This window comes from Danaus plexippus, chromosome 6 (assembly GCF_018135715.1).
Source record: "Danaus plexippus chromosome 6, MEX_DaPlex, whole genome shotgun sequence".
NCBI lineage: Eukaryota > Metazoa > Arthropoda > Insecta > Lepidoptera > Nymphalidae > Danaus > Danaus plexippus.
In genome coordinates this window covers 1,822,493-1,837,427 of record NC_083540.1, presented here as the reverse complement: position 1 = coordinate 1,837,427, position 14,935 = coordinate 1,822,493, and the positions used below count along the sequence as shown (strand labels likewise).

The following is a 14,935-nucleotide window of genomic DNA, read 5'->3' as shown; positions in this document are numbered from 1 at the left end:
AGCACGGTAATGTAGAAGCGACTTTTTGTAGCCTACGTACCGACGCCCCTTTACATCCCAACAGTTCCTTATTCTTACATTTTACTTCATACAGCATGTTGCTTTTAAGTGAGCACGGTTCAAATACAACGTATTTTATAATAAAATCTCTGAAACTCTAGTTAACTTGTGAAGTGTTAAAAACTTTGTGCTATCAACGAAAATGGATACAATAAACGTCGTTTTGAAAACTGGTTACAAGATTGTAAAGGATTTTAGTGAACCTCTCAAAACTGTGAGTTATGAGATTATTTACTGTTGTTTTACAAAATAATTAAAAACCATCTGTAGGTATTTAAAATATAAAAGTGAAAATAATTAAGAAACGTGATTTTAATTACACGTGATGACTGATGACAGTTCATCAAAGATGACAGTTACAACATATGTGAGAGTTTATATATACGTACGCATGTTGGATGTTTTGCCACAAAATAAAATACATTATAAACACATCACATATAAATGTATGATAACTTACGACTTCCGTATATTAAAATTGATCTGTCTAATATTTTCTTAACGTTTATTAATAACGTTTATCTTTTGATCACGCTCTGTATTGTATTTAAGTGACTAAAATATTTAGCTATTAATCCTTCTTTATACGAAAACTTCCTGCGAATGTCTTACGTTTCCCTCCGTTGAAAAGTTCGTTATAAACAGCACGTGCGACATAAATGTTCGTTATACCATCAATAAAAAAAAAACATGCAATATATTTGCCTTTTAATATTTTTTATTTATATCCTAGTCCATAATTTTTAATTAATAAAAAGCTGAATATAAACATTTTCTGTATTAACTTTTTGTCATGAAAACGTCAGTGCAAAGTCAAACTCATAATTTAACAACACAACACAAAATTTAATTGTTGTGATACATAAAAATGATTAAAGTATTAAATTATAAAATTGATTATTTGTGATCAGAATACCAAAATAATTTTTTTCGTTTACTTATTGTTTGTCCATACTTGTTGACTTATTGTTTGTCCATATTTTTTTCTGAAATTTTATGAAATAATGTATTAAATGTATTTAGATGGAGACATCAGGAGGTTCAGAGAGCTCTGGTGGCGAGGATGCGGACGCGCGACGGTCACGACGAGGTCATGTGCTGGCTGAATTACTGCAGACTGAACGAGTCTACGTTCAGGAACTAGGCTCAATACTCAGTGTGAGTATTTTGTTTACAGTGAAAATAATATATATTTAACGAACAAATACCATAACAAAAACTAGCTTCCTCTGAAGTTGTAATACATTATGTGTTTGAACGATATCTGCCACAAGTTATTCGCTCTGAAAATCATATATGCCGATAGATGCTCTGTTTACATAGAATATTCAATGGTCAGTCACGGACCATCTGAGTTCTCAGCCATATTCATCAGATGCATTCGATACGGCGCACGCCAACTGGTGCGCGGAGCCAGCGAGCAGAACGCAATGCATTTTACACATTCGCCAAGTGGACGCCGGTACATATTATCACTCGCGCTCTGCTTTCTGCTCAACTTTGTAACATGAAACATGGAAAATACGACCTGCACAAGTCCTCCGCCGACCTCAGCGTGGGCACGTCATACTCTTGGTACTACAGAAAAAACAATTCGACTCATCGCAAACCGAAAAAGTTGATGAGATCCGCCTCCGACTCCACGCTCTTCAGCGATTACAACAATCAGATAAATATGTTCGAGGTAGACAGGCAGAAGAGCAGGAAATGTAACAAATCTGTAAGTGACGTTGGTAAATATAGCCGTGTAGAGTGCCAGCATCGACTTATTAAAACAGTGCAGATGCAGCCCTTCACAGGGAACTTCTTCTACGGAGAACCCTTACCAGGATTCGAAGACACCAGGAAGACGGAAGAACAACTGACCTATTTACCAGATTCTGATATAGTTACGATTTCAGAAGATAACATGACGGAATCAATAACAACAGCTCCGACAATAGTCGAACCTGATCAGAGCCCGGAGCTTGTAAAGAACCCCATATACGGATGTCGTGAGACAGACGTCCATATATTGACTCCAGAATATTCCACCGATTCCACTGTCACTAAAGATTCCCAGCTATTATCTAACAGCTGCACTGAATTAAGAAAAACTATGGATAGCCAGAACTCGGAAGACATGCTTGGGAAAATAATGAAAGATTACAAGAGAATAATGAAAGAATGGAACAATACTATAACGGAGCATTATTCAACAATGACGTATTCTAAGAAATCCACGCTCGGTAGAAGTAGTGACACAGGCAGTACGCGGAATGCACATTATAATTGCAAAAAACGTTATAAATTTACTAAATACTTTAGGAGCAATTACAAATATCCTTTTACAACACAAAATTATAAACGATACCGAAAATCAGATTTAAGGAAAACTCAAAGCTTAAACAGAGGATTTTCACTAAATAATTGGGCATCGCCGTTCAAAAATATTAAGAATAAATTTCGCAAAGATAAGGATAGATACACTCCTACGGAATGCGAATGTTTAGAAGCCATTTATGATGACTATGACGAGCGGTTACAGAAATGGTGTGAAATTGTTAGTCAGTGTACTCTTTCGAACTCGGTACGCTGTAATATAAAAACAGAATCTCTTAATTTAGATTTTTGCTATTAATATTTCTTAATTCACAGGGTTATAAGGAAGAGATTGAGAAGCCAGAAAACCAGCACATGCTACCCACAGCTTTAGTTGGACAAGCCGACGTACTGTTCGGAAACCTCCACGAGCTGTTCACGTTCCATCAGGATGTATTCTTGAAGGATTTGGAGCGTTCCATATCCGCCACGGAACTCGTCGCGCTTTGTTTTGTTGAAAAAGTGAGTTGTTAATATCCATTAACACAATCAACAATTTACATTGATTAAATAACTTTCACTCTTTCTTTACGTTAAACGTATATAACTCGCTGGTTAGCACAAATTTACAAGACGTTATGAAGGATTTTTTTAGATTTGAGTACTTTTATTTCAGAGGGAGACCTTTTTCCGACTGTACAGCTATTACTGCCAGAACATCCCTCGTTCAGAGCGTCTGCGCGAGACCTTAGTGGACACACACTTGTTCCTTCAAGCCTGTCAACAACGTCTCGGGCACAAGCTGCCTCTCGCAGCATACCTCCTCAAACCAGTACAAAGAATAACCAAATACCAGCTACTGCTTAAGGTATATGTCGTGAAGTAATTGGGACTAACGAATCATACTACGTCACATTACATACTTACCCTGTGTTATTATACTCTTTTTAATTTCTTCAATTATTCATTTTAAAGTATTTTATAAATAAAGTTATTACAGTGCTTACAAACGTTATAAAATGTAAAAACAAGCATATCAATCCAAGATGAAATAACTATAACTCAGGGAATATTATTTCTCATACAAAATGAATCGATAAATATGACTTTAATAAATATAGGTATAAAAGAACAAAGTTTTGGTGTATTTTTCTCTTGTAATTCCAATCCGTCCCCAGGACCTCCTCCGGTACAGCGAGTGCGGCTCCATGAGTGCGGGGCTGCAGCAGGCGCTAGACTGTATGCTAGTGGTCTTGAAGTGTGTGAACGATTCCATGCATCAGATAGCAATCACCGGTGTACCTGTGAGTTTAAGAAAGTGCCAGAATAAAAAAACATTGTCAAAATTTTAAGAGCTATCAATAATATGAATTAAACTTCGAAGGTGGACCTCAATCAACAAGGCGAATTACTACTCCAAGGGTCGTTCCTGGTGTCTTCAGAGAACAAACGTGATCTCCGGCTCCGGATACGGCCGAGACGGCGACATATTTTCCTCTACGAGAAGGCAATGCTCTTCTGCAAACCTGGTACCAAGAATAGCCACAACAAAGCCACCTACCACTTCAAACATGACCTCCAGGTATGTTCCCTTGTAGTGATATATATATTTTTTTGTGTATGTGACTAAAGTTTAATATTATCGTCATAATCAAAAATAACTGTAAAACTCAAAATATTAAAGTCCATTTTGTAATTGACATAACATATGATGTCTCAGGCACTAGGAGGAAGTTGTGAAGTAAAAATCATCTAATTTCGAATCGCATACGATATAACGCGTTCCAGATGTCACAAATTGGTCTGACCGAGTCTGTGAAGGGAGATCCTCGTAAGTTTGAAGTGTGGCGTCAGGGACGGTCCGAGGTGCACACGATCACGGCGCCCACGACGGACGTGAAGCGCTCGTGGGTGGAGCGGATCAAACGTGTGCTGCTCGACCAGCTGCACGAGCTGAAGGGAGAGCGAGTCAGACAGTACGCGGCGCATCATCACCGGTTAGTGACAACCCTAGTAGAAAAAAGGTTTATTTATTTTGACAACCCTAATAGTCTTTAATCTAGCAACACCATCGGACACCTCCCTATAAAGATAGTATAAAAAAACTCATACGTTTTTTATTTCAGCACTAATGCTTCTATCAGTGCTGATAGTTTGTTCTGTATATCTTTTTCTTAATATCCGTCATTTGCGACTCGAGACTTATTTCATGGGTACAAAGTTATTACAGACTTCGTTACGGTTTAGTGTGTGTAGGTTGGCTTTGGATATAGAGAACACGATTTGTTGCGGTATGCGGTCATTAATTATGTCATGGTTTTTTAGATTAACTCGGATAGAAAACGCAAAAACAAGGCTATTTTATCTTTTTTGTTAAATCAGCTAAGGATAGATAAATACTCATTCATATTTGGTAAAAAAAATATTAAAGAACTAATAACAAAGAACTAATCTTCAAATTCTAAAACCGATATTTTAAGCGAACCATCAATATCTTCTAGCAAACAGTAATTGCAGTCTTCATTTTATCATATAAGTTACAATCTTATAGCTTTATAGCTCCTATTTTAGTATAATCATACGATGTACTTATAGGACGTTAATCCAAACAAGCTCGTGGGAGACGGGCGGGTCCGCGGCGGTCGCTCGCGGTCCCCACGAGGAGCCGTGCTGGTCCACAGACCCCTCGGACGACGACGACGAAGACACTGACCACGCACCGGTGAGTTCACAGTTTATATAAACCACGTGTTGTTAAGTCAGCGTTACACTACTGACGAACGATTCATTACTATAAACAAGCGACGCTCAGTCGTGTAGAGATGACTTTATTATGACACCCAAATAAGTGATATGCCATCTTCACACCACCGACGAGCATTGTAAAAATTTTATATCATATACAAGCGTTCGTGAGTAGTGTAAATGTAGCTTTATATACGTAATTTGACTTTTTTTTTGTCTTAAGGGTAAAAGGCGGGAGTTTTGTCTGTTGTTGTTTTGTATTTTCTTTGACGCAATAATATATGAGAAACTAAAAGATTACTTTTGTGCAATACAATAGTTGATTATAGCTCTATGTATATGTAGACATTTAGATTTGAATATCTTGCTTTGGGTTTTGTAGTAAATTATACGGAAGAAGTTCTGTATTGTATTTCATAAAACGAAAAATAACCATTTGTAAGGTCCTGTTTCAACAGAGTGTATGTAATAAATACTTCTGAAGTCATACAGTATATAGAAAAAGTGTAACTTTGGCTTCCAGATCATCAATGCTATATCTACCGGATTATTCGAATTAAACCATTATTCGCATATAATCATAATACTGGTAGTTGTTCTGTCATAAAAATTAAATACTAACATTATTAAATGTGGTGCTTAAGTTGGTAACCAAAATAACTTCACGTATTAAGAGGTAACCAGTTGTCATAAGTTAATTACGACTAATTTTGGGTTTACAGTTGTGAGTGAAGTGAAATCCACTCTATGTAAGTCATCTTATATAATAAAATTATTTTTAATGGAATGGGAAAAATAGTAAATGGGTAGCGCATGTAAAGGCTGGCAATCCGGACGCACAATAACGCTTCCAAAAATAACCAGACAAAATAAAAAATATGTACTTAAAAAATAGGTCCCTATGTTGAATAGTATTTTAGAGAATTAGCTCACGCTGTAACATAGCAATAGGAATTAGCTTTTTTACCGAATTGTCCATCAATTTGTGGCGCCCACCGTCCGTTACTTATCGCCGTCACCGCATATTTGTTTTCGCAAATCACCAATCATCGCTTTTAAGATCAATGAAAAATATTTAATCCAACCAATTATATTTTGCACCGAAATTCAATCGATCAATTTATTTCGCACTCATTAATAATTTATATAATCTGTATTCATATGAGAGACGATGCGTTGCCGCGTTCCAAGATGGCTGCCGTGTTCAAGTTGTGTTGTTCAACAGGTGACGGAGGCCGTCGGTCTCAACGGTACCATACACAGAATGGTACAATTCTTTTCAGTATCAGGCTCCACTCAAGCCACATCTACGTTCTATGTATCACAATACTAACATTGCCACCGCCAGCCCTTAGCGGCACTGTATATAATACGAGAGACTGATATTATCCAAAGTTATTACCAAAAACCGACGCCGTTTTGGATATTTGAATTGTTTTTCGCTGAACATATACTATAGTGTAAGTCATGTTTTGTTTGTTATGTCACTCATTGTCGTGTGCTTTACGATTACGTTAAATAACTTAGCTTCGCTTTGATTACGTGTTATGTTATTTTATGTATATTTTTTTTTATTAGCTATTAGTTACGCATTCATGACACATACTCCACAAATATATAGTGCCAGGAAAATATTTCGGTGTTAGCGAAATGCTGCATAAATATTGATACACTTTATTAATTACTTTAACCGACTCGGCATTATTATAAGCATTTATAATTATTGTCTATGTCTCACTCATGATATTAAATCTGTTTATTTTACTACGTATCTTCTACATTTGTATTATATCAAACTTGTTTTACGTCATAAATTATAATATAATATAATATTCTACTCTATAGAGTAAGATACTTGTATATATATTGTATATTTATTTACTATTTACTATCAATACGTCTATACTAAGAATTCTCTTGTTTATGGGACTTTAGAACTATCCTCTGCCACCGTTACATATAAGAAGAAATAAATTACAGTTTGGTGATTTAAATACATAAATATTATTATTTGTACTGATATTTTATTTAAGTTACCATCTGTGAGTATATTTCCATGCAAGACACGCATGGCTTTAAACATCTTAATAGCATACTAATAATATTAAAAAGTTTTATTTGGAAAAACAATTAACACGTAAATGGAACGATTGTAATGGTAACATTCTCTGTTACCATTACTATCCATATAATGTGAAAGCTTCCTAACTAACGATAACTGCTGTGTTGCATGCAATCGGGTTTATAAAATTATAATTTGAAAAAAAAAAGGTTTTAATGTACAGCCACACGCATGTGCTCTATGCATTGACGCTACACTTGTCTCGGTGTGTTGATATCTTTATGGACGGACGACGTGCATGATTCATGTGAGGAATCTAAGAGATAACTTGAAGGTGCATTTCCATCAGAGATGTGCTTGGTTCATTACTGTATTGATAATATTACCAATGACGATGACTTGCACCCGCAATTTCCTTTACACACATTTACGTTTCACAGCTCTGGTGGTAATGCAACGACAATAAAAAAATAACTATTGTGTGAAATCTTAAAGCCACAAGTGAGAAGTCAAAGCAGGTTCTAATAAAGAGGTTGTATGTCAGGCGGTGGGGTGCTCGCTGGTGGCGTTGTCGGACTACACGGCGGTGGGCGCCAGTGAGGTGTCCCTGCGTGAGGGACAGCATGCCGACCTGCTCAAGGTGGGCTGCGCCGGCTGGTGGTATGTTCGGTTGGCAGGTACGTAATAATACATGTAATATTGGTAAAGAGAGGAGCTTGGACGGTGGATGTGGGTGGGAGTTTAACGTGCCTTAGATAGGGGCCCCTTAAACCTACACCTGGGTCACAAGTCCCAGGCACAGTCGAAGCTCCTCTCCCTTCAACGCAATGGACCTGGCACCGGCGCGGTGAATCCATGGAATGCTAAAAAGTTTCGTCTCTTGTGTATATATTAATATCTGGATATGCCTGATTGTCATCCCACCTGATGATAAGTGGAATGAAGTAGTTAAGATCGATTCGTCTTCCTTTTGAGTTTAATACCTTTAAATTACCCGATATTCATTTTTTGGAATCTGTTTCCCGTTGTACCTATTTTGTGTTATTTCAGAAGAGAACTCGAAAAACATTAAATTTTATTTCAGGCGGCCAAGGCGAGGGCTGGGCTCCGGCCGCTTACCTGGATCAACGCAAGACATCACGTTCGTCCAGCCGCTCGCACGACCGCCTTCACGACTGAACGTCACATGCGGCTGACAGATGTCACATTGGCATACGTCACTCTGATACACAACACGCTGACACACGTCGCCCGGACATTCCCGTATTCCAGTTTTTTAAAGACAACATGCTTGAAAAGTGTCTCGTGAAAAAGCTTAGAGCTCGATCGATGTAGCATGATTCGTTCGTATCCGCGCTAGTTGTGCATTTAGGAGTTATCGAGTTTACATAGAGGCGTAATAATTTCAGTTTTAGATTATCACGGATTTATTGTTTATCTGTGTTACGGTTGGGTACTTAAAGTACTTCTTCTCGGTTGTGTTTTGATGTTTATTTCCTTTTTTACCATCTGTTCACTCGTTAATAGTCTCGGTAACGACTGATGTCTTATATGGATGTTCAGCGCCAGTCGAAATGTTTTTAATGTTGGTGTATGATGTAAAGGTTCTAAAAAGCTTTATTGTAAATTAGTTTAGATGTAGCTTGTTATTGTTGAATCCAAAGCTATGTATAGTGGCGTGAGGTCGCCGGACGCGGCTCGCATCTCTTGTAAATATCATTTCTATTTTAGTTATTTATTTTAATGGACACCCATGATGTCGTATGTCGCATAACGTTTTACCCATGACATTTTTTTTTTGTGTGATAGACGTGTAAAATACGCAAACGATTATAAAAAACAATCAAATTATCGAAACTTTCCAAAAAGTATCAACTTTTAGTTGCAAAAATCATATAATAATTAACAATTTCACTTCCATAATAATAAAATTCAATTCATTCTATTTTAACTTATAATCAACATATAGATAAAAAATATTTGCGTCAATATCTAAGAGACTAATGTCATTGTCAATGTCAATCAATTCTTATTTCGGAGATGGAAAAAATATTTAAATAATGACCAATTTATAAATTGTATAATCTACATTAATTTCAGAGATAGTAATTAAATATATACATATATACTAAAAAGGCATGTCTCGCTTCTATGTATATTTAAGTACTAGTCGTGATTTTTGTACCATGTATTGTGTCTATTATGTTGTGGTGTTCTTGTGCTGTCCCATTATATCATGTCACTGCATATCATTTGTAAACAGATCGAAGAACGAAAACAAACAATGTACCTGTCTGAAGCTTCCCGGCTCGAATCATTCAATGGTTTTAATAAAATCATATTGTATCATACAGCTGATAGCAAATTATAAGCATATGTCCATTCCGTGTCGTTTTATTTAATTTTTCTTCATCTCTAACACAAATCCATCTCATTACTTTTTAATTATTATTATTACTTTTACAGTTTTTATGAACTATTCGTCAAGTAATGTTCGATCAACTGTTTGCATGTTTTTATAGTACATATTTCTTTAACTTTTTAAATTTCATATTTAAGTAGATGATCCTAACCAACAAGAGAAAATAATCATCAATTTTTACATCAATAAATAATAGAATAACAAAACACTATACAATATTCCGTACGTAAGCCATATTTGTGCAATCAATATGTATATAGTGAAAATTTATATCGTAAATTAATCTATGACACGAAACTTATTCCTCAAGTACATGTTACTAAAGAATAATAATAATGTCATAAAAAATACTTGTAGCAGCCTTCTAACTCTTCCGTATAAATTTAAGGTTATTTAAATAATATAGTAACATTACACCACCTCATCTTACTTTATATATATCGTAAGAAATATTGTAAAGTTAGTCCAAAAGGGTAATAAAAATTCTTAATGAAACTTGTCATTACAATGTTAATGAATAATTTTGTATGTTCTAAAATTTTCTTTATTAATAGGAGCCATTAATATATCACGGGATCCAAAATATATATTCGATTCTTAGGTCGATACTTATCTTATTTAATGTTGTCAAAGTGACATCTTAGTGTTGTTTTTATTTATCTATGGCAATGGCTGTATGGGCTGTATTCTCTTTGCCTGTTCTGAATGGAACGATTTTTAACCAAAAAAAAAAATCTATGGCAACTAACTCAAAGTGTCAATCAGTTTCAATCAAATTTCGTTGTGATATAAAGTTTTATACATATGTAATTCGTTATAAAAATTAAAATTTTTGATATGTTATTAATCAGTATTTTATATGTTAACATTTGAGACTGACAAGTGTATTTACTAATGTCACAATTTTATGTACCTATAAAGTTTAACTGTTTGAAAAATACGTTATAAATTACGTGTAAGTAGCGGGAAATATACCTCTTGAACCCTGATCTAATGTTTTAAACGTATTATTAACTGAAAGAATACATAGTAATAATAAGTACACCGTAGATTAGTTCACTGTAGGTAAGGTACTAGGTGAAATGATGTCTTTTACGCTGTACTTTACAACTTTACACATTATCGTACAAATATCAACTTAATGAGAATCGTCTCCAAGACACATTCATGAACTAATAAAAAATGCGACTTCTGACTCTTTACTCGCATGTTGAGTATTTACTAAAATGCCGAACACAAATGATATCTATTAAAGATCTATTAACATCATTCACTTCGACAGTAATGAGGCAATTTTTCCATATTTAAAACTATTAATATTCTTAAATAAAAATAATTAACTTAACAATTTGGGTTTGAATTAAATATTCAAATCTATTATAATAATTTTTTCATCTTTTGAATTTTTCATCAAAATTATAAATTACCTTAATCAAGATAAAATTTCACTGTTTTTCGTCTAAACGTTGGCTGTGCTTGGACCAAACTTACAAAATAACAGCATGAGTTAAGGGAATGTCTTATTTTGTTATACAATTTTAACGCACAGTTCGTGATTACATTTACTTTAATGGCAGTAATTTTGAAACTACGAACTGTAAATACATACATGTAAATATGTTTTTTTGGTTTCATAACTTGAATCGCATTATACGTAATATTTCACTAGCATTGTAACAACAATAGGTATTTCTTGTTGTAATACATAATAGATACGTATAGTCTGTGTCATTAATTGGTCATAATCTGCATTGCTGTAGTAACTCAAGATATTATCTTTTTCAGAGGTTTCTTAAAACATTTTTTTACTAGTACGTAAATATTTAAAGATAGTTAATTTTTTTTTCGTCTTTGTTTTGCCTTAAATTTATTTTTTCTTATTTATTTTTTTATATTATTATAATAGAAATAAATATAATGAATATATTAGATATAAATTTTCAATATTTACATATAAGATAAAAGTATATAAGAATGAGGAGGGTATTACCAGAGGAAGTTTACAAGTAGGTTATACGTTATGGGAACTTTAAAACAGAAACAATAAAAGTAAATAAAAAACGCGTAGGTATAGAACACTGTATTTCTTTGATTTATAATTATTTACTCGACTTTGAAGCTGACTATAGTATTATTTCAATTAGCTAACCTGTTAAACAAAAATGTATGTATCATCTAAACTAAATATTTACGCTAAATTTAATCTCAATCGTTTTAGAATAACTGTTAAATAGATTTGCAATATACGCGAATATGTAATGATATCTATAGAGAATACATACATAGATAACGAAAAATTCTATAACTCTATTTATACAAGTTACCAGTCGCTTATAACGCGATTGAACTTTCCATGACCCGCGGGCCGTGAACCAGTATATATAATTCAAATTTACACCTCACTTTACATACGAAGCGTTTGTCATTCAAATAACCTACGTTAGTGCTATGATGTGCTATAATTTATCAATGAAAAACTGTTAAAGCTCCGTATGTAGTCACGGTTAGACTAAGCATACAGAACTTAAGAAAAACTTACAATTATTAGATTTAATAAAGTAGATAATATTTTATTCATCAGTGAGAGAATGGCTTTTATTTGTTGTTTTTTATTTCGATTTGATACCTGTTGGGTTAATATAAAAAATATTTTCATCTTTCTTTTATGCGAAAGGTGGCAAACGAGCAGACGGCCTGCTTTATGGGCAGTAGGGACCGTCGCCCATGGACATCCGCAACGTAGATGTTGCGAATGCGATGCCAACCTTGATTGTTGAGGAAAGGGAGGGGTGGGGATAAGGAGATAGCAGGAAAGGGTGAGTACAGGGAAAGGGCAACCGGCTCTCTTACTCATCAAACGAAACGCAGCCGTTAAAGGCTACTTCACACCGATCTTCTGTAAGAGGGTGGTACTTCCCCGGTCGAGCCAACCCATATTCGAGCTATAGTAACTTGACCACAGCTAGGCTTACCACCTAAAGACGTTGATTAATTTTTGAAAGACTGCTTAAAGAAAAGAAAAGTCCGCTTCAAACTATGGACTGACTCTTGAAAAGAGTTTCTTCATAACACTAAACACATTTTAATGGGTTGATCAAGAATTTAAAAAGATAACGATTATAGTAGTAGAGTAAAAAACGACTCGTCTTGTAGTCTTAAACTACAAATTCCCAAGCATGCTTGTAATGTCTGCCTTGAAAAATTATGCCAAAAACAATAATTATATTTGATAACTGATAACATTACGACGTTTAAATTGATAATTATTTCATTTATCAGAACAATATCTCAAGGAACGGATATTTTAGGTGACAAGACGAACCTGATTCACCTAACAACAATATATTTATTATTATTTATCCGTGATGGAATCAAACCTACACAAATATGTTATCGCAGTATTCAGAGCAATAACAAAATGGCAAAGGATTTCCCCCCACCCCCTCCCCAAAACATCTTGGCGACAATTGTCTATCTGTGTGTGTGTGAGTGTGTGTATGTATAATATGTTTTCATCGTGTGTATGGGAATGTGTCTCCCGTCGCATCGCAGATCTCAAACGAGTTAACCAATTTAGATGCGATTGCTTTTATCGGAAAATCGATTTCATTGCTTTAGTTAGTAATTATGTTTGGTTTATATCGATCCAGCAGTTTCATGTATACCTCTTAAAATGCAGAGGGGGATTTATTACTGTTATAAAATTTTCTTATCAAAAGTTAAAAGGTATTCAATAAACCTGATCGACAAATTAAACTTTTTGATCAACAAACCAAAAAGCTCAAAGTGTATGTAATAATTATAATGTTTAGACATTTAAATTGTATTCGATGATATTTAGTAAATATATATGAAAATAAAATAGTTTGACAAAAATTTCCATAGACGGTAGAAAATAGGTAAATATTACGCTTAAACCTTATTTTATACATTAAAAGAAATAATCCGACACAGACACTACGAAAATTACAAAACATTATTATTATGATAATAGGTTATTAATTATATTATAGTAATAATTAGATGGTAGGCTGAGATTAGAGACGAGATACTATTATAACATATGGCGTTCAGAAGTGAGTTTCAATGTTATTGCTGGCAATGAAATTAGATTCTAGATAACAAAATAGAAGAGAATTTTTTTACTGCAATTATTGATTTTAATTTTATCAAATTTAATCTTATCGGCTCGTATGCACTGTGTAGTGTTACCGGGTTGTATGCACTATTTAGTGTAACGATGAATACTTGGGGTGGGCTTACCTACATTATTCATAGTCCAAGTTTGCACGGTCACACTACATACGAAGCATTCCTCATATCTCATTCAATAACCTGTGTTTATACTTTATTATGAATGAAAAACTATTAACGTCTCTTATGTGGACTTGACGAAGCATACTGGTCTGTTCACGTACGATACAAAACTGTGTCAAACATGTTAGACGGTCTTTTTAAGGATCATCTGATTGCGCGACTGAACTTCATAGAGTTGTTCATTCGTTATATTCGAATTAAGAGAAGAGTATTAGCTCTTAATTAAAAATCAACATTTTGAAATTAATATCTTTGTAGAAGAATATCGGCTTGTTTTGTTTTTCTAATTTTAAATCATCACAAACGTACGAAGCTATATATGTTGGCTCCTAAACAATAATTAACGTCAAAGGTAAATTTACTTCAAAGAATTATTATAGTAAAAATTATATATATATAAATATAATTTTTTTTTTCATAAGTTCACTTTTTTATACATTTTAATAAGGAAAAGTTTAAACTTGGGTATTGACGTCATGAATTTTTTTTATCATATTCATAAACAAAATAAGTTTATCCAGGTTATCTGTAATTGCACAGAGTATAAATTACAAAATGATTATCAGCGCAGGTAAAAGTATGTAGTTTTAGTGAAGCTGACTGTATAAAAAATAAAAATATTATTTTAATATATTACAATCACTACCCTATGGTCTATAACTATAGACTTTTGGAGAAAATGTTACCAATTTAATTAAACATATAATTAGCAATGCATTAATGTAAGACACAAAACTTTTATCGAGTGTGTAACTGTATTGTATTCTTGATATGAACCTCACTTCTTATTGATTTAATGAACAACTTATTATAAACAACATAAGTATTATAACAGCTGTTTATAAATGTATTTTATTTCTATTTAGAAGTGTTCCATTTTTAAAGTTCATGTTGAAACTATTATGCCAATGTCGTCTCTGAGCTTATAAAACCTACACCTACTTAGGTGAAGACTTATATCCTGTCTTATGTATATTTGTATCTATAATTTTTTTTCCAATAAATATGTTTAATCACATGTATGTATT

The 14,935-nt window shown here is 33.8% G+C and overlaps 1 protein-coding gene and 1 long non-coding RNA gene across 9 annotated transcripts in view; one reads left to right on the top strand and one right to left on the bottom strand.

The window, feature by feature from the left end:
• LOC116778802 (guanine nucleotide exchange factor DBS-like) overlaps positions 1-9,553 on the top strand; it is a 55,012-nt gene extending 45,459 nt beyond the window's left edge. For 5 of the 8 annotated variants that reach the window (XM_061529720.1, XM_061529723.1, XM_061529722.1 and 2 more), the window contains exons 12-20: positions 1,084-1,218; positions 2,698-2,883; positions 3,038-3,229; positions 3,540-3,665; positions 3,746-3,943; positions 4,150-4,358; positions 4,957-5,083; positions 7,713-7,845; positions 8,253-9,553. In XM_061529720.1, coding sequence (XP_061385704.1) covers positions 1,084-1,218; positions 2,698-2,883; positions 3,038-3,229; positions 3,540-3,665; positions 3,746-3,943; positions 4,150-4,358; positions 4,957-5,083; positions 7,713-7,845; positions 8,253-8,347 — 1,401 coding nt within the window. In that variant the 3' untranslated portion in view covers positions 8,348-9,553. Of the gene's footprint in view, positions 1-1,083; positions 1,219-2,697; positions 2,884-3,037; positions 3,230-3,539; positions 3,666-3,745; positions 3,944-4,149; positions 4,359-4,956; positions 5,084-5,828; positions 5,856-6,331; positions 6,567-7,712; positions 7,846-8,252 lie in introns of those variants that run through there. The other 3 variants (XR_009753957.1, XM_061529724.1, XM_061529725.1) reach the window with 3 other exon arrangements.
• LOC133320841 (uncharacterized) lies at positions 3,455-5,063 on the bottom strand. Its single transcript, XR_009753958.1, has 3 exons — positions 4,951-5,063; positions 4,133-4,371; positions 3,455-3,663 (listed from the first exon to the last, which is right to left on the bottom strand). It is a non-coding gene; the product is annotated as an uncharacterized LOC133320841 (long non-coding RNA).
• Positions 9,554-14,935: the final 5,382 nt, after the last annotated feature.